General features: G+C 36.1%; 1 protein-coding gene across 1 annotated transcript; it reads right to left on the bottom strand.

Annotated features, from left to right (window-relative positions):
• Positions 1–597: 597 nt before the first annotated feature.
• Positions 598–14,292, bottom strand: lztr1 (leucine-zipper-like transcription regulator 1). Its single transcript, XM_015398405.1, has 19 exons — positions 13,722–14,292; positions 13,582–13,644; positions 13,442–13,498; positions 11,658–11,737; positions 11,441–11,549; positions 11,116–11,199; positions 10,964–11,021; positions 10,729–10,868; positions 10,453–10,654; positions 8,233–8,343; positions 8,035–8,127; positions 7,835–7,930; positions 5,990–6,182; positions 5,730–5,899; positions 5,249–5,532; positions 3,027–3,176; positions 2,054–2,159; positions 1,876–1,956; positions 598–1,438 (listed from the first exon to the last, which is right to left on the bottom strand). The coding sequence occupies exons 1-19, from the start codon at positions 13,871–13,873 to the stop codon at positions 1,322–1,324; spliced, it is 2,346 nt and encodes a 781-aa protein (XP_015253891.1). The 5' UTR covers positions 13,874–14,292; the 3' UTR covers positions 598–1,321.
• Positions 14,293–21,074: the final 6,782 nt, after the last annotated feature.

Raw genomic sequence — 21,074 nt, 5'->3', positions numbered from 1 at the left:
ATCAGATTTAGATAAATAGATGGCAAAATGCACTAAAACTAAAATACACTACGGCTGCGTTTGCCCTAACTCTCAGAAACTAAACTTTGGGCTGTCACCATCTGCCTGTAAGCCACGGTTTAATAAAAGACATGCTTTGATTTATTAAAATATGTTATTTTTTCAGTGACATTTTAATTTAGTGAGGTGCACTCATCTAAAGTGCTATAAAAAGGTATTTCCCCTTTTGAAGTTATGTCCTGTTATTGTGTTGTTTGCAACATTATGCATCCCTCTGGAAACATTTTTATTATTCTGCAGCATTGCTTTAACACAGCCACACTGGATTTCTTTTCTTTTGTTTTGACATTAATGGACTATTTAATATTATTCCACAACATCCCTTTTCTAAAAAGTCCGTTTTCTAGGTTTATTTACACCATAAAAGAAAAACTGAGTAAGACCATTTGAAAATAACATTTCGACCATACCTGTATACTGTTAAAAACAAGAGTAGTTTAGCTATCCAAGCTAAGGTGACATTAGATCAAAAAATATTTAAAAAAAAAACAAATTGAAATGGATTTGAAAGAGAACCATTTGTGTCTAATAAATGTCCAAAACGCATTCTGAGAAGATTGATTTATTATGCGTTTCTTTAAGGCTTTAAATACAGGACTCTGATTGACATACGTTTGGTGATGCTGAAATAAAGGTCACTATTACACAGTTCAGGGTAACATGACTGTCGAGGCTTTTTGGTTAGTATTGTTAACATCATCATTACACATAATTAAAACAAACTGTACACATTTGAAACACTTTTATGTAATGACTAATTCCTTCCATCACATGCTGCCAGATTTGTCACAGCAGAAAATAAACCAAAGTGAAGAACAGAAACGGGCCTAAATTAATCATTTGATGGCGTTTAAATTGCATTTTTGTTGACTTAATGATGCTTCAACATATTTTAAACATACTGCAACAAGCATGATCAGTAAAATTCATATGGGTTAAAAAAAAAAAGATAAATACTGAGCAGAGAACAGGCTTCCAAGTGGTTGTATATATAAAATAACTGATAAAGTACATATTTTATTTAACAGTATAAACATTTCTAAGCCACATTCTGGTTTCTTTGATTTTACACAGTGAGAGAAAATATGTAGTGTAGATAAAAAGCCATTTATCATACACACGTCTTAGACATGCAGGGTAAAGAAAAATCCTAAAGCATAAATAAAATAAAATAAATGTTGGTGGAGCAGTAATGAATAGAAATATATAGGTAGGACATGTATGGCTTTTTTAGAAGAAAATGTCTCTTCTTTGATTCACCCTAAATATCAGAGCCCATTTCAGCACACTGTTTGTCTGATATGTGCGTAGCTAGAGACTCAATGATGTCCAACAACAGCAGCTGGCTGAGAGACCGCAGATTGGGGAGCTTGGATACCTTTGGGAGGGGAGAACAAAGCAAAATGAAAAAATGTCAGAAATTAAGACAGTGAGAGACAAAAAAAACGGGTGATAGGAAGCTGTTAATTGCTCATGCATAAAAAAAATGACGTTAGGTGCAAAAAGAAGCTGAAAAGACACAAAAAAATAGAGCTAACACTCCAGTGAGAGAAAGTGAAAATTGAGTGTTTTGCTTTTTTCATTGCATAACAAACAATAATCAGAGTGCCACTGTGACGCCCCGCAGCTCTTTGATGAGGTGCTTACACAGCCGGCCAAGCTATAAACAGTCTCCTCTCTACTCAGAAAACGGAGCCTATTGCGCTAAGAGGTCAAAAGTGTCAGTTTCCCACAAAGATGATGAGACTAGAGGGTTAGCTCAGCTGCACTGAGTGGGCAGCATACCCCCAAGGCTCCGGATACAAGCCCACCCACCTTGATGAACTGGTGGACGATAATGTGGAGGCAGTGTTTCTTCATGTCTAAAGCCTGAGTCTTATCTGCTGCCTCCAGGATCTGGGAGAAATGAGAGGAGAAATTCTTCAGTTAGAGAGAAGAGAATGTTTTTTCCCAATTAGGTCACAGATCCCCCCAGGGTGAAAAATATAAACACCTGCAGGACGTTCTCCACAGTCACATTCATCTCCAGATTCTGCTTACAGTAAGCCTGGAGCCTGTTATTGGAAAAGCCGTAGTAGTACGGAGCAGCAAACAGATAGCTGGTTATCAAGGTCAAGGAAAAATGCTCTACATGTGAAACAGATCTGATGTTCAAAAAGAACGAGTTCAATCAATAAGAGACAAGTCAAACAGTCAAATTAAAAATATAGTTAGAAAATTACTTTTTAAAGTCAAAAATGTGCTGCATAACTTTTCTTTTCTACTTCGAATAACCTCATGTGTGAAAATGTGGGGAAACACAAAGACGTAATCCATGACAAAAATAGTAAAGACACCCACCAAAATTATGGATAATTATTTGGTCAGAAGACATTAAACTTTGGTAGATTTAATTAATTAAACAAAGAAATATAGAACAACTGCAAATATGGTTTGAAAAAAATAAAAATAAAAAGCTTAAATTATAATAAAAGCCATTTCTTCAATGATAAGTATTTTTAAAAGGGTAAATTAAAAAAACAAATCTATCCAATGTGCAGCTGTTTTGTTAAAATCACCAGTTTTTTCGATAGAAATCCAGCTAATAACTTTAATTTTCACTCTTTTTCCAACAGAGTGTCGTTAATGCATTTGTATTCTGATTTTCTTCTTTACACTAATCTCAGTCATTATTACCTTTGGATCTTATTCACCATCAAAAACATTTATCTCCTGCTAAACATTAGAAAAAAGGGACATGTTTCAACACTACCTGGCAGCTGTGATAAAGCATTTGTTTTCAATACCTACAAACTGGATGGGTTAAATGTGTTTTGTTTAAGGGTTTTCTGCAGGTAAGAGATTGTTAAATTGATAAAAATATGTTTAAATTTCTCAAAGAGGGTAAACTTAGCATGATCAGCAGGAACTTGCAGCTGATGTTAGTCTTCAATGGGACACCATGTTCCGTAATTTGACAAGGATACAGAGAATCTTCTGGAGGCATGTTGACGTCACCATAGTAGATGTAGCGAAGCATCGATTCGAAAGCCTGCTTGCTTGGGACCATTTCACCAATGGATATATTCACCTGACCATCTTCTGGCATGAAAGAGCGGAACATCGCCTCAAAGTAACTGGAATATCAAAATAAAAGCTCAGTCAGATTCATCATTAAGACAAATGTACTTTTATCAAAATCCACAAAGCTTAGCAAAATGATGAATAACCTTTAAACTTTATTACATTTATAGGATGAATTAGAGTATTTTACTGGGATTAAAGTTGTTCTAGCAACACTAAGCAGCACAAAGTTACTGTATATAATGGGGCAAAAACAATACATTTTTTTCTATAATTATTATTTAAACCCTAAATAAAGTTTGATGTTAAAAAAAAAAAAAAAAAAAAAAAACTGCTTTCAAAAATGATGTAAACATATTCCACTCATAAATACACCATTCCCACTGTGAAACATGGTGATGAAAGCATAATTAAGAACACAGGGCCAGAGCCTTAATGAATAACAACAGAACTGAACTGAACAACTAAGTTTGACAAATGAATAGTAAATAAAACGTTTATGAAACTGAGCAAATTAATTCAGATATTGTTACTCGACCATCCTTCAACAGAATGATGATTCAAAAAAAAAAAAAAAAAAAAAAAACAACTCATGAAAAAGGCCTGGACAAAATCAGGATTTCCCTAGAAAAGACCAAAAATAATGTGACCAAAGGGACATGTTAGATCAAATGTGTCCACTAATTAGTATCCCATCATGTCTGCTACCTTGTACCGGTAATTAGTCAGAGGGCCCATGTGTATATAGACCTGTCTGGTGACATGGTGTGTACCATACTCAACATGGACCAGAGTGACCGAAGAAAAGAGTTGTCTCAGAATATCAAAAAGAACACTATAGATCAGCAAGTTAAAGGTAAAACCTATCAGAACATCTCCAAGCAGCTGGATGTTCCTGTGACTACAGCTCTACATATTATTCAGAAATATCAGATCCACGGGGCTGCAGCAAACTCCCTGGATGTGACAGCAGGAGGAAAATTAATGACAAAGCAAAGAGACGGATAATATGAATGGAGACACGAGCCAAGAAAAAAACTTCTAAAGAGATTAAGGGTGAACTTCAAGTTCCAGGAAGATCAGTGTCCTGTTGCACCATCTGTCATTGGTTGAGCAAAATTGGGCTTAATGGGAGACGACCAAGGAGGACAACATTATTGAAAACAAATCATAAAAAAAGATGTCAAACACTGAAATTTGCCAAATTACATATTGACAAGCCCCAAAGCTGTGGGAGAATGTCATATAGACAGATGAGACAATACTGAAATCTTTTGCAAAGACACATATGCTCTATGTTCACAGAAATGTTCACAAATTAAACAAAGAAAAATAAAACACCTGCACAGATGAATCATATCAAGAAAAGAACACTGTTCCTACTGTGAAACATAAAGGAGGCTCTGTTATATTTGACTAAACTGATGAGGCCTTTTAGGATCTCTACACTAAATCCTACTGAGCATATTTGGAAGGAGCTGAAACACGCTGTCTGGAAAAGGCAGCCTTCAAACCGGAGACAACAGGAGCAGTTTGCTCATGAGGAATGGACCAAAATACCTGCTGAGAGGATCAGAATTCTTATTGACAGCAACAGGAATCATTTGAGTGCAGAGATCGATTCAAAAGGTTGTACAACAAAATATTTAGTTAAGGGGAACATCATTTTTGTTCAGACCTGTTTCATTTGTTTATTTTCAAAATCATTCAACGTCTGATTTTTATTTGTTAATCTTTATAGATTTTTCATTCATCATTACTTTTTTCAAATTCAAGTTATTTCTGGGACCATGGTGGGTTTTTACTTTCATTAACCGAACAATACAAACATTTTTGTTCATGTGTGTGGGTTTAAAGCATATCCATCTGTTAGAATGGCCTAGTCAAAGTCCACAGCTAAATCCAATAAATTTTAGTTGTGAAAAGGTACAACTGAATCTCGAGGTACAATCAATGTGCACTATATCGGGCTAGTGATTTAGAAAAGCTGGGGCATAAGATTAAAAGCCAGGTTGTAACCTGACAAAATGTGGAAAAGGTTAATGGGATATATGCACCACTAATGAAAAGTAAAATAAAATAAAAAAAAGTCTAAAATTCCACATATTATTTGTGTTTTCACTACCTGGATCGAGCTGCAAGTATGGCTTTGTGTGCGGGTCGAGGATGGCCGTCTAACAGCAGAATGATGTCACAGAACTCCAGACCTCCTCCCTCCAGGTAGGCTTTCATATCCTGGACCAGGGAGGTCCCGATGTCCACAGGCTGGTCTGAATACACTCTGGGAGGAGGCTGCTGCTTCCGCCGCACTATCTCCACTATCAGTGGGGTGGAGAGACGCTCAAACTCTTTCGTCATGATCACCTGATTAAAGTGGGACTCCTTTACCACAAAGTTGAGACAGTGTTCCTGAAGAGTGGGACATTTTGTTGGCATTAGGGTCAGAATTAATTATTCATCTTCCCTTTGCTAATCTGACAATAAAGATAAAAACACTGACCAGTAAAAGACAATTAACTGAAATAAGACAGGACAACAGTCCCACTGAACCACAACCACTAGAGGTCACTAGAACCTTGAATTTGCCGTTTTAATCTGGGATGTACCTTGAGCTGGTCCAGTTGCAGTTTGTTGGCGTTCTCACAGACACTAAGAACGTTCTGCAGATCTACAGATGCCTCGATGTACTGCACACAAAGCTGCTCCAGGCGGGAAAGCTTAAAACTTAGAGCCAGTTTGTACACATCCATTATCAATAGAACGTCCTGGACATGACCTGGGTGACAACACATGAAAATATAAGTACTTATAATTCCCACAGCATATTCCTTCATCAAGTATCTTTAGTAGGGAAGGTTGGGTGCACCTCTGCGGGGGTACTGAATCTTGTCAGTATAGAGAAACTGCATTAGGACTTCAAAAGGCTGGGCTTCTGCTTCCCTGATGGATACTTCCAGCAGGGGCTGAGTGCCTGATGACTTATTGCCTGCAGGGACATCTCTTGGGCCTCCAGCTGCTCCCTCGTCACTTTCCTCACTGCTTTCTCGTTTGGTCCTTTGCTAAACAACAAGTTAGGTAACAATTTTTACTGTTTCAGTTTGGTAATATCTAACATTCAAATCCTTCAATCAGTAGTTTTAAACAACACAGCTTTATAATTTCAGTTGCCGTAACATTTGTGTACATAAAGACAAACTAAATATCATCATATTTCTTAATGCAGATCTGCTCGACCAGATAACATGAAATTATAAAGTAATTTGCCCACAGAGTAAGCCAAGTTAGTTTAGCTTTTAGGGCTGTAAAAATAAGAAAATACAGTCCAGTTCAAATGAACAGACTAAGTGCACAAACTGAATATCAAAGTGCATTCCTAATAAATTGGAGCAGTTTTTACTTAGAAGTATTTATACACTATGAATTTAAAACCACGAAAGTTTGGGGGAAATTGTTGCATTAAGCTAGTCAAATATTTTTAGCAGATGGAAAAAAAAAAAACAGTTAAAAGAAACACAAACATGTATTCAGTCTGTTTGGATCAAACGTTTGTAGAACCACGATTTGCTGCAGCTGCCACTGATAAAAGAGCTATAGTTGAATCCAATTTTAGGGGCAGGATGGGGATCGCTCACCCCGACAGGAAATCCAGCACAGTGTTTGGCTCCAACTAGGGCAGTGGTAACCAATTAAAAATCAGGGGGTTCCAAATAAAGAAAATCAACAACCAGTAAAGGTCTGGAGACATTTTTAATAATAATCTATTACTTTAAACAGCATTTAACACTAAAATAAAATTAGGTATTTATCCATTCATGTTATACATTGACCTTTTAAATAAAAAAAAAAAGAAAAAAAAAAAAAGAAAATTTTTCCATTTTAAAATCTAAAGTGTTTTTGAATTAGAGAAGAACAATCTTTCACTTTGGTATATAGACAATTTTGTGATTCACATATTTTATAAAACACCTGAACTGACCGCTTGTTATGTATTTTTCGTTCTTTTTTTATGGCTTAATGAGAGCAGTGGGCTTTACGCTGACCTGCAAGGCTTTAAACCTGGGTCTGACTGGTGACAAAGTCATTCTAAAGCACTATCGAGGTGCTCATTTTGAGCCTGGATCAATATTTTTTTTTTTATCATGGTCATGGTGGGGAATCCTTCTTCACAGCAGTAGGTTGAGCCAAATATACTCAAAATGTGCAGGGTCATCTTTGAGCACGCCATTTCACTTTTCTCTCACCAGTTCACCGCAGTTCTTTCAGCAGTCCACACTTTCTCTGCTCTCTTTTTCTCGTCATCTTCTCCTTTTTTTGCCACAGGTTTGCCTGCTGTGTCTAAAAGTAGCAGCAGCAGCAACCCAGACTGACCAGCTCATTGGCTGTGTAGCTGCCATCGGACAACATGCGGTAATTTATAAATGTTTTAAATCAGGTTGAGTCCGGAATAGCCAGCAGGTCCGGATCCGGACCACGGTCCACTAATCCGTGACCTCTGATCTAGGGTATCCAGCATCTAGCGAACTGCAACAGAACTTCTACTAACCATCTTTCTGAAACGTCTTTCTTAGCTTTGTGGAATGAACAACCAATAGTTGTCCATGCAGCAGCTTGCTGGGTCATCTTGATTGCAATTTACAGCTATTTAGTATCTGGATTGCAATGAAGAAGCTAGAGTTTAACTTTCTGAAACTTGATGGTGTGGGTGACTGACCTGCCGCTGTCTGTCTCTGGCCTGCAGGATTTTCTTCCGAAGCCACTGACACCTTGCAGTAACTATGGCTATGTGCCCCAAGACTCTCTCCTCTCTCTGTGAACAACGCAACAATGAGGCAACATGTTAGACAGACAACAGCAAAGTTGAGTTTAAATTTTGGGAAAATTAAACAAATAAATAACTTCTGTTTCACACACCTCGCCCAGAATAAACTCCACATCACAGAACTGACGGTTCTCCCACAGTTTTCCATAATCCTCATGAAGGGTACACTTTGGGTAGCTTGAGAACTGCAAGACAGACATTTATCATCCAGCATTGCCTTGTGTTTCAGTCCATCTATCTTTCATCTAGCTCCATCCATCTGTTGTATTTCTGCAATCATTCCCAATTACCTGGAATCTGTACATCTCCCCACTGCGTACGTTGTTGTCCACAGTCCCTCCAAAGATGTACATGGCATCTTGAATTACAGCAGCAGCATGGAAAAGTCTCCCACTTGGCATCTGAGTAGGATAAAATTGAGCTCATGAGGCAGAGTGTTCCAGATAAGCATAAAAAGCTGTAAAGTTCCTTAATTGGAAAATCAGTAGAACAGCAAACAAGCGAACTATTCGGACAGGTTGAATTTCAAAGTTGAAAAACCACAAGATTAACCAGCGACAAATGTTCCTCCACTATTTTTTTTGTAAGTTTCTTTTTTTTCATCTTTTATAAACATTTAAAAATATATCGATTGTGAAGCAGGTCCTTCTACATAGCTTTGAATAAGGAATCTGCAAGAAATTTGAGACTCTAAATGAAGAAAAGGAAGAAACCAAGGAAGTCCAAGGAAGGAAAAAAAAAGGAGTCAAGAAAGGAGGGAAGGCCACAAAAAAGAAAATAGGTGCATAAGAGGAGTTATGCGTGGAGGGTTAAAGGAAAACAAAAAAGGGACAAACAATGACAAAAGAAAGGAAGGAAAAAAGTAGGATGGATGAGGGAAAATGCAACTGTTAGAAAATCTAATATGGAAATAAAAAGATTGTTATGGACTTTTACACGAGGAAAATAAAATAAAATTATGTTTTCTAAATTTTAGGACTGCATAGGAATTCTGGGGGATGCCACAGAGATCACATTTTTGACTTGAAAATCCAAACCTGCTTCCTTATGAACAGAAACTGAGAACTCTTAACAAATAATTTAAATGTATATCAAACTACTCGGCAGCATAATTTAAATAAAACCAATTAAAAGTGTATTTGTGAGGATGAGGAATACACAAACATCATAATCCATTAAAAAAAACAAAACAAAAAAAAACACTTCTTTGAAAAGGCAAAATCCTTAAACATCATAAAATTCTGCATGGTTTACTTTAGTTCTCAGATGGATGGTTTAGAATTACGTTACGCTCAGACCGCATGCAATTAAAGCAGCAGAAGCAGCAAGTTTACATGCAAAGTCAATGGATGATGCGCATCAAGGTGCATCAGAAGGTCCAGCAAAGAGTCTCGAGCAGCTGGAGATGCAAATCTTGACACATCTGAGTAGCTGAAGCAGCGCCTCATGAGCTTCTTAGCATCTGAGGCTTGTGACACGCTTCACAAGCAGCAGCTCTTGGAGTTGGAAAAATTGAACTTTTGCTGCTCAACACGCCACATCAACCAATCAGAGAAGCTGTTCTGGCAGCTGGAAGGGAGACAAACACGGCGCTTCTGATGCAGAACGTTATGATCACTCCTCTGAAACAGTTGATTATTACCTAAATTAACCTAAAATGTCGAAACCTGCCGGCAAAATATGTTCGCTTTTATTATTCTGCCTGCAGTTTCGTTTACGTACGTGAAAAACTCTAATACATCTCCTTCCAGCCGCCACGAACAGTGACGCCGTCACCACAGGTGTACGGGGTTTCTTGCTTCTCCGACAGCGAAATTATATTTGAAGGCTGGATCGTAATCTTGATGAACTGACTGCACAGGTGATGTTTTGAGGTGTGCTTAATAACATATTAAAATAATTTTTTTATCCACTTAATACAGCAAATATAGCAGAACCGCTCTCTGCCACTGAAAAAAGGAGTGGTAGGAGCATCAGACGCATCTGAATACAATTTACTGAAGGCGCTTCAGGAGCATCAAAGATGATGCACATCTGACCTTAAGGTGTACAAGCATCAAAAATGAAGAAGTGGGCGTTTTTTTCTGCTCAAATCGCGATAGGTATGAACGTAGCATTTGAATCTTATGATAGTTTTTGGTACTATCCTATAACAAAAAAGTAAGATAATATTCATTACTTCTTTACAGTTTTTCCTAGGTAACTCTATGGCTTTGACTGCATGCCACAGCAATTAAAACCCTACAATCACAGAAACTTCCCTTAAAAAATATACTAATTTAAGACAGGCTTCTTTAGTAAAGCAGTTATATAAGCATCTATGATTTATATCACTAAACATCCTACAGTAATCCCTGTTAATCATATTCTTTGAATTTGCCAATGCCCCTAAAAAAAAAAAAGGGGATTTTTTTTTTAAAGATCTATCAAAGTTATTATCATGACATAAAAATTTATAACGATAAAAATAAACTATATCACAAATGCCCACGCCGATCCGAGTTCATTACCTCACTATCTTGACTGGGGTGAATCACCTCCCAGGTCTGAGAGTCCACATCATAACAGTGGAGCTCATTGGGGAGAGTGTTGTCTGCAGCCCCTCCGAATACATACAGGTGGCGGTCAAAAGCGACCATGGTGTGTCCATAGCGCCTCTGAGGAGGAGGAGGAGAGCCTCGCAGTAAATGCTCTGTAGGGATGCGTGTCCACCTGCAAACATGGGTTTTGTTAACGCATTAGTATCAAAGCCGTGTAACGAAAAAAACAAAAACCTTTTTACTCACATGTGGCCTTTAAACTCAAACTGAAAGAGATTATTAGTGATTTTGGCGCCACTCTGACCGGAGAATACAAACATCTTATCCCTGCATACAGCAACAGGGAAGTTACAGCAAGAGGGCGGGATCTCTCCACTCTGGTCGATCTGATTGAAAGAAATAAGAGGAGAGAATATGAGCACATGCATCCTTTCTAGATGAAATCATTTTAATTCAAAATATCCATAGGAATTCAACAGACCTCTTCCCAGCATGCATGCTCTCTGTCCTGCAGACTGATTGTCCACATGTCATTCAGCCTAAACACAAGCAGAAAATACAGATTTTATGATTCCATGCATATTAATGGAAGATTGAGAATTTAAGAAATAGTTTAAAAATTAAAAACAGTACCTGGCATTTCCATCATAACCAGCAAAGATCCAAAGCTTATCGCTGTAAACTGTTGCACCGTGTGCAGATCTGGCAACTGGTAAGCTAAGAATACACAAATAAAAAAAACGGTTTACCAGAAACAAAACGAAAGACACATTTAACATCCTTCAAGCACAACACAACACTTCTCTCCTAAGATGATTGAATTTAACATGTATTGCTTATCTAAATACAAATCTATACCATGCATTCAAAGAATACTATTTACATAATGGGCTTCTTCCTGAACAGAATGATCCTGAACCTATTTAAAAAGAAAAAAATAAATAAATGAGAATGTTACCTTCCTTCCACTTTCCACTCTGTCCACTGTCCGGTGGCAAACTTGTATTCAAAAAGGTCATTTTTGTTTTTCAGGTTTGAATTGGAATAAATATCTCCGGTGTAGCCCCCTGAAATAAAAAAAAAAAAAAAGATTTGGTGTAGACCTCATTAGGGTTAGAAATGACTGGATTTGAAGCAATTTTATTTTTTTTTTAGATAAGAAAGGATTGGGTTACCAAAGACAAACATGCTGCTGCCATAGACCACTGCCGAGTGGTGGTATCTTGGAGCAGGTGGAGTTCCAGTGGTGAAAGCTCTGCGAAACACATCATGATCTACTATTAACTCATGTTCTGCACCACAGGAGTCTTCATGTTTCCTCTACTTTAAATTTTCTCATTTTACAACCAAATAATTCAAGACCAAACCCAAAGCAGTGTATATAACCGCATATACAAGATTTTAAAATAAAGTGACACATCCATATGTATTCACCCTGTCCACTTTATCAGATAGCCTCAATAAATCCAATGCAATCAGTTGCCCCTATAAGCCAATAACATTTTAAACAAAGTCCACCTGTTTGTAATTTATTGTCTGTATAAAACCAGCAGTTCTCTGAAAGCTGTAGAGGTTTGTTACAGAACATAAGTGATCATCCAGGTCACAGCAGACAGGTGTTTGAGGTGGAATAAATAACAATGCACAACACCATCATTCTAAGATTAAAAAATAGTGATGGCAGCATCATCATGTGGGAAACTCTTTCTTCAGCAGGAACAACAACTATTTAAGCTGTTGCCTTTGGGTCACAGATACAAAGTGATGATACTATGTATCAACAGACTCAGAATTTACAATAGTGCCATAACTTTAATAATTACTTTGCTTCTTTGAAGTAGGGTGCGTGCAATGCAATACTGCATGCCCAGGGTCCATTTCATAAAACTGGTTTATTGAAAACTAGTTTTAAGTTTTCTCAAGCTAATTAACTCATTAACTCAACCAACAATCTTCTCCATTTCCTCTCCTATGCAGCTGTAGCGCTGTTTCTTCATTAAAATCTCAACTCCAGTGGTGTGAAATAGGCACTTCCTGTTGCCATGGTGACTGGTCAAACCAGCACTCTACTAATCATAGCTTTTCATATTTGTTACGAACACGGTCCATTCTGAGTTTCCCTACCCAGAGTTGATTTAAATAACTCACAGAAGCTTTATGAAACCAAAAACTCAAGAATTTCCAAACTTGGGCTAGATCAACTCAGAGTTGAGGATTTGAGTTTGTTAAATCTGCTTTGTGAAACGGACCACCAGTCAATGGGCAGAAGTAAACTGAATTGAATGTTTGAAAATAGATGCTCTCATCTAGTCTAACATCATCTGATGGATAAGGAGTTGGATAGACATGTTGTAAAAAAAACAAACTAAGATATCAAAAAAACATTACGGCTGTAAAAGGGTACTGGCTCAAGGTTCTACAAGGTATTGACTTAAATACTTTTTAAATATTTGTTAAAAAAACATTTTTAAAAACAAAAAACAAAAACAGATGACAATGTCATTTCTTCCACTCCAAATCACATTAAATCCCAATGAAATCCATTCAATAGAGATACACCAATCCAATACCTGAATCGGGGATCAGCGATTTTCATATCGGATATCCAATCGAATGCATGGTTATTTATTTCTTTTTGCTGCAAATACATTAATAAATACTGATAATAAGTACATTTCTATGTGTGTTAATTTGTTACCCTTTTTAAACATTTTTTTATATAAAGGCTAAAGCCTTCTCTCCCAGGGCAAGATGTACAATTCATCTATTAAACAGTTTAATTGGATTATATATAGACCGATATGCTCAGCCCAGGTATCGGATTGGATCGGTGAATCCCAACTATTTGTTTATAATTATAAACTTATAACATAGACAAGTTTAAAAGATATAAATACATTTTGCAAGATACTTTATGTTAAACAGGTTTCTCCTTCCCATGGAGATGCAGAAGCCTTACCGACACCAAGAGCAGTCCTTGACATCAAAGCGAAGTAAATCATTCAGCATGTTTTTCCTGTTGGGAGGCACAGACTTGAAATCCTCTGAATGTGGTGTAATGAACAGGAGGAAATCACTTTATTCTTAGCAAACACTCACCCATTATCCCCTCCAAACACATATATGGCATCCCGGTAGGCCACAACAGTGTGTTTGCTGCGCCTGTTGGGGGGTGGACAGATTGTCAAGATGGAAGTAAAAGAAAGGAATGTGGCTTAGTGAAGATGACTGATTGTTACCTTGCACCGACAAATTCATCACACGGAGGGAGTCTCCTCCATCTATGTACTGTCTCAAATGGCCCAAAGTTAAGAGTCAAATACTCCACACTATCCGAACAGCTGTGGTCAAAATCAACACTGGGAGCCACTTTGGTTGACTTGCAGGACATTTTGGCGAGCAACTCATCTGACAGACAGGGTCAGCTTTCAGGGCAGCTCGTCCGTAGAGACGTCCTCTGTTAGCGGCATTTTTAAAGACAGCCCCCTGCTGTTATATTTGGCAAAAGCATGTAAGCCCTTCTGAAAAAAGGACGTTAAGTTAAGGAAAAGTAATAAAACAATATCACTATCTCCGTGCTCTCCTGTGCTAGCTAACTTGTTTCGTTCGGCTAAGCTAGGAGACAAACAACGACAGATATTACAGCAAAAACATGCAGATTAACTGCTGCTAACATTACACTAAAATGACTGAAAAAAACGACTAAAAATCAAAATTCGCGAATATATAATAACCCGGTTTCGGGACTGAAAATAGCTAAATAACAGGACTGTTATCACAACACACCCCGGTCATACTTCCTGTTAAAGAAAACGCCCCTCTTCTTCTTCTTCATGTGAATTCACCACAGGTAAGCAACGTTGTGGCGCATTACCGCCACCGCCTGGTACCAATTGTCAATGTCAGGCCGTAAATTCTCCGTCTCTTCTGAGTACTTTCTTCCATAACAGCAGCAGAGGCTATTTCATGAGGGTAGCATGGCTCTTTAGGGGCTTCTTTACGTTAGGAAGTGGAATGAGCACTGTTACCCTTAGGCAACAACAACATAGGCTTAAAAAGATGCTGATGTTTTAAGCAAACATCAGCACTCCAACTACAGATTGACCTATCCTAGTGCAAGTTGAAAGTAATGACAATTGCTCCTGGACTGGTGTCAAAACATCACCGGGAAAAGAAATTATGTGAAATTCTTTGATTTAAGATTGATTTGTGGTTGCTGGTCCAAGAAAACTTTTAAACTAAGACAACAGTTGGTTGAAATAAAATGATGTACTGGGCCATTGCAATACTTGATATCCTTTCAGAACAATTAAGTATTTTTGAATGGAACTGAATATAAGTTACGGTATTTACTCCTTTTGAGAAAGTGAAGTAAATGTTGATTACATTTATTTGGATTGAATCAAGATCTAAATTTTTTGACTGGTCCAACTTGTAAAGCCAATTTGTAAAGCATGTAACTTATATTCAACTTTTGAAATTCAACATTTTTAATGGAATTTCTGCAGCCTTATATTTATCTATTAATTAATAAAAAATATTAATTAAAACAGGGCCAAGTCAAACCTGAGTGGACAAATTTATTCACGTACAAGGTTTTTTGCATGTCTATAGGGCCTTGAAATTACCTCAGCAGCAGCCCATTTATAAAAATAGTGTATGACATACGAGACAAGACTTATGCACAAGAACGAATATGAAAATAGCTATATTTTAAAAGTAAATATTAAAGCTGTAAAAAAATCAGAAATAAAAAAACACACAGGTATTAATAAATAAATGCCTATTAAGTTAAAAATGGGAATTGCTGAGGTTAAAAATAAGCAGCAGAAGAGCAAAAATTAGGTTTCAGAATTATGGGAATGCTGTGCAATAAGCATGATTGTGGAAGCAAACACTTTCAGAGCAGATAAATAGACTGTGCAAAAAGTCATTAGCATGTGTGGTCATTGACATTTGTTGGATGCTTAAAAACTCTTGATCAAATGAAATGTGCAACAAATATCCAGTTTATTATCAAATATTTGGCCAGCTGAGAGCAGCAAAGTTTAAAAGTCGAACAGCAGCTTGGAAGAAAGTATTCCAGCTCTAATGTCTTTACATATAAAAAAATAAATAAATAAACGTTTTTAGTTACATTGCTTTTAAAAGTAAATTTTTTTCTTAAACTGATATTAAATATTTGTATTTAGCAAATAACTAGACAGCTTTTCATCATGTGCCTTACCTTTTCATACAACTGTACTATAACCTTATGTAACCCCTGAGTGAGTCATTAATGCACTGAGTGTTGTGGGCTTGCTGCTCCTATAAGGCTTTAATTTAGTCCATGCTTTCTCCATCTGAGGTTAGTGGCTCTTCCCGTGGTTTGCTGCATTCTGAGAGCCTAAATGACTTTATGACTTTTTCTAGATGTATGCTGGTCACTTTATTGTTTGTCTTTTTTATTTTTCTCATTTTTATTTTTATGTTGAACATAGTTAAGCATTTATATTCAACGCTTTAGTGGGCACTCAGGGAAATTATTTGAAAATCCAAATTCTAATAATTAATAGTGTTATTGGAATCCAGGACAAGACCTTATTACCTTTTTTAACATTCAAAAAATGTGGATATTTTGATGGCAAAAATTTATGTAAATTTTTAACAAGAAATGACCATTTTCCCGATTATATTAAGAAAAATAACAAAAGTGCTTCTATAAGAAATTTATGAAAAACACTCTGGGAGTAAAAGAAACACATTTTCTTTGGTACAACATTACCTTAGAGGCATTAATGCTGATACTGACCATTTTTTAGTTTAGAAACCTAAATCTAATTGTTAACTAGGTTTATTAACTTTTTAACTTTTCAATTAGCTCTTTACCTTTTTTCCTTTTTTTCTTTTTAATTTACAGTAGGTAATATATCATCTAATTGGTCAAATGCCAAAATAAGATGTAAAGCCATGTCGCAGTATCTTTGCTGAATGGCTGGATATAGATTTTGTGCTTCTAGACCTCACTGAGGAACGGGGGGACAACATTTGTAAGGGGTATGCAAAAATAAAAAATGGTAACTTGCCCTATAAAGGGTTAACATAACAGGTCTTTGCTTAAAATTTGAATAACAACCCTGGAAAACTTTCCTTTTTAAGCTGAAAATCTTGTCTCCGGTGGTCATTATCCCAATAAACCAGACTGATTGTAATCCTAATTAGAAAATAGTCTTTTAAATTTAGCCGTCCATTGAAGATCCAATGGTGAATGATTAATAATGCAAATTATTAATTTGCAATATTAATCATTCACCATTCCATCTTCAATAAATTCAAAGGATGCAAATTATTAATTTGCATTATTAATAATTGTGTGTGACAGTTTCAGGTGTGCAACCAAGCGAGAGATTAAAGTATATGTCATAAGGAGGCCGCCACCTTTGAAATATAATTTAACTCTCTGCAGTCAGACTTTCCGTCCATCTTTTTCCATCAGAGATAGCTGTGAATCATCATCTAATAAATGATCAACAGGAACCAAAGGGTGGAGAGGAGTTATATTTACTTCACCAGGATTACTGATTATTTTGATCCAGAGGTCCTTAACCACCAGATATTCACACTGAAGAAAAATCATAAAAATAAAAAGCATCTAGAGAAAGAAAAACAATAACAGTCTTGTGTTTTTCTGCCAAATAATTGGTAACAAATAAATAGCAAGCACTCTTAAGATGATTGCTTTTTTTCCACAGTGAGGTTTAGAGTCCTTAAAGGTCAAATCTGTATTCCAGGCTTTCATATCTTATCTGTTGTTGATGGGGTTTTTTTTTAGCTCAGAGGGTGATAGGTTGCTTTTGTAACCATTTAACCTGCTGGTTGCTGCCAGAGCTTCTTTTTATTTGATTTTCTTTATCATAGAGATCTGAAAGTAATCATTTTTGGGAGTGGCATATAAGACTGCTAAAACACATGTGTTTATGCAGTTGTGTACCTCTAAAGTATGGGAATTTATGTTAACTATATCTCGTCGCTCTTGAGTCATATTTAAGTGTGGAACAAAAATGTGTAACTGAATATTTCACGCATGTAAACCTTTTTTGCTCCATTTCAAATGTGAATTGATAAAATTTATATTTTATTATTAGTTTTTCTTTATTACCTTTTTATTAGTTCATGTTTTTGCAGATATTTATAATCAAATAAATGCAATGATTCTGTTTGTAATATGAATCAAAATCTAAATTGCCCTGAAAAGAACTACAGTGATGCTGATGAATTTAGCCAGCAGCAGACTGGATATAATTTCATGTAAACTGGACCTGCTGGTTTTGTTAAATGACTTTAAATGACTTTTTTTCCCCCTTCGGACTTTGATGCTCAGAAAAATCTCAGTATAACCTTATGCTGAACTCATGTAAAAACAACAGACAAACGGAAACTATTTAAACTATTGGTCAGACTTACCTTTTCAAAATAACTAAAACAAATAAAGGTAATTTACCTCCCTAACAAAGCTAAACAGGAGAAAGAAAAAGCAAAGTTGACAGCTGAAGGCGTGGCTGGCTAAATGAAAAGGTCAAAGGCAGTGTGGTATATGTCATCTCCTCTAAACATGATCAATCTGCTTTTTTGCCTGCTGGCTCCAAAATTATAGGGAAACACAATCATAAATACTCCAGTCAAAGTGTAGAGCAGCTGCTACTTCAATGTACTTCAAAGTAAAACCCAAACGTTTTCCATATTATGTACATTTACTGCATAAATCACAAAATTTGCCTTTGCAAAATTCGGAAGTTTACATATGGCATTTAAATATAACCTAATTTGTTGTGATTGTCCAAATAATGATTTAATGACTTTGCAAACATCTGAAAGGTCAATTAACAGCATTTGAGTTAACCCAAAGCACACAGATCTTACGGCAACATCTCAGACATGCTGTTTCTTGATGTAAAATCTTGGGAAAACCTAAAAAAATCAGCCAAAAAATTCAATAAAAGAATTACGGACATTCTCTAGTCTGGTTAATCCTATAAACTGTTGAGATGCCATTTAAAGAAAAGAATCATTCATTCTAAAATAACCATAAAAAGCCAGAAATCATTTTTTTTTTATTGCAGTTAAGACCTTAATGTTTTTATGTATGCTTTGGCTTTGATGAAACTGACAAAATACCCAAATATTTCTAACAATCCGCTTACTTTCCAACATGATGGTTAGAGCACACGACCCATGTCTGGAGACCTTAGTCCTCGACAAGGCCGACCCAGTTTTGAATCTGAATCGTGGTCCTTTGCTGCATGTTTTCCCCTCTTTCATACCCCCTGTCCTGTCAGCCTACTGTCCAAAAAAAAAAAAAAAGTTGCCACTAGTGCCATAAAAACTATTAAAAAAAAAACAACTAAAAGAATTGTGTGCCAAGCTGACCCATTTCTGGGAAAAATGCAAGAAATTATCAAAATGGTGAAAACAAAACCCAAAAATGCAATAATACACACTCTGCAGTGGGAAGGCATAAGAGAGGTGAGATATGATGCTACACATGAACATATCAGTATCCATAACCTGAATGGTCATTTGCTTGTATCATGCCATCTCCTCTCTTACTTTTGATTAAGGTGCATAATGCTCTTTCCAAACAGGTGCATAAAAGCAGAGGAAAAAACACATATGCCCTGAAACATGCCTTAAAGGCATTGCTTCTCTTCTAGTTGCCAACTCAAACAATGTTAGGATAGCAGTCAACAACAGTTAAATGGTGACAGGTGAGCCAACATTAACTCTAAAACAGATGAGGCGGTAAAATGGACAGCACAAACAACAGATTGCAACAACCATATTAAAATAATGATGATATAAAAGTTTAAACATTATGATGATGTTTGTTTCCTGTATCAATCTCTCTATCAGATAAGATAGAATAACACCTAACTACGTCAACAACTACACCTCCTCACTTAGATAAGAAATTCTGCCAAGTCTTTAGCAGCTCTTAGCAACTATCTAAAACACTATAGGATTATCTAGGACTCCTTGGCAGGAATTTTAGGCTAGGATAGTAGCTCTCTGAGAAGACTTAATATCAGTAGAGAAGACATAATATTAGTAAATAGTTAGTATATCAATCTGGAGAAATAAAAGAAATACATTAGAGACATGAGGAAACCATTCAATAGGAAATAAATAAAGGAAGAAATAAGTCCTTGAATGAATAATGAAGACCACAAGAAAAGTAAATCAATACATTATATTACATTGCTGTAGGGTAATAAAAAATATATAAATGACTTTTTGCTGTTGATTTCTGTTTGGCAATGCAGGTTGTACCAGCAAGGTGGCATATTTTCATAAATGGAGTGATGTTTAACTTTGTTTTGCACTGTCAAAGCCTAGTAGAAAAAAAGGATCACTGTGAAAGTCTGGCAGAAATAAAAAGAAAAAAAAAAAGAATGGTACAGCATCAAAAAAAGTGAAAAAGTTTTCTCTTTTATCAATAAGTAGAAATAATGATTTTAATACGGTAATTGAGATAGTTAAAAATAGGAAACTTTACTCTGATTTAATGTTGATTTGATCCTTCATTGTATTTTGAATGCTGTTGGAAGTTATAATTGCAAGACAGTCTTACAGCAGCGAGTATAGTGAACAAAAATCAAAGTATGTAAATTTAAACTTAGTTTTTTTTTTTCCTCACATATTTTCTTCACAACAAAAAAATCTTCTTGGATATTATTTATAATCCACAGTGCTGAAGTTTGTTGCACTGTTGCTGTGCAATAAGAAGGTCCTGCTATGATCCTTAGTCTGAGGTCTTTCATGCATGGGTTTTCTCTGGGTACTCCAGCATCCTCCCACAGCATAAAATCATCACTATTAACTTATCTTGACTCCAAATTCCCTTAGGTGTGTGTTTATGTGTGCATGGTGTTGTGTCTCTATGTTGCCATGCGACGATGTGGTGACCTGTCCAGGATGTACCCTACTTTTTACCCAAAGTCTCCTGGAGATAAGCATCAGCCCTGACTGACCCTGAGCTGTAGCTGATGGATGGATGGATGGATGGATGGATGGATGGATGGATGGATGGATGGATGGATGGATGGATGGATGGATGGATGGATGGATGGATGGATNTGGATGGATGGATGGATGGATGGATGGATGGATGGATGGATGGATGGATGGATGGATGGATGGATGGATGGATGGATGGATATTATTTGTTGTAGGAGAACTGTAGGAGAATCAGGTTACACATAAATTAATGAACAAATAAGTCCTTTAATAAATACTGAAAAAAGAAGAAAAAAAACACCACACAGTGGGATTATCATAAAACAAATATATATGTAAATATAGAGAAACAAGGTTTTGCAGAGTGGTAAAAAAATTTACATAATTTTTTTTTTGTAGATCTCCTTTCACAAATGCAGGATATGACAACAAGGCAGTATATAATCAATAATGTAGTAAACGTAAAAAAGTTTTTAACACTGTTATGCACTATTGAAGCACAACAAAAACAATGCTTATATATATATATATATATATATATATATATATATATATATATATATATATATATATATATATATATATACAGAAGTCATAAG

Source organism: Cyprinodon variegatus, unplaced genomic scaffold (assembly GCF_000732505.1).
Source record: "Cyprinodon variegatus isolate N-32 unplaced genomic scaffold, C_variegatus-1.0 Scaffold932, whole genome shotgun sequence".
NCBI classification, from domain to species: Eukaryota; Metazoa; Chordata; class Actinopteri; order Cyprinodontiformes; family Cyprinodontidae; genus Cyprinodon; species Cyprinodon variegatus.
This window is presented reverse-complemented; position numbering and strand designations above follow the sequence as displayed.

Excerpts from the sequence above, each read along its gene's own strand:
- lztr1 (XM_015398405.1), bottom strand. The coding sequence starts at position 13,873 with ATGTCCTGCAAGTCAACCAAAGTGGCTCCCAGTGTTGATTTTGACCAC. Across the intron at positions 13,645-13,721 it reads GATGAATTTGTCGGTGCAAG|GCGCAGCAAACACACTGTTG; the intron begins GTAACAATCAGT and ends ACCCCCCAACAG. Across the intron at positions 2,160-3,026 it reads ATGCCTCCAGAAGATTCTCT|CTATCTGTTTGCTGCTCCGT; the intron begins GTATCCTTGTCA and ends CTTGATAACCAG.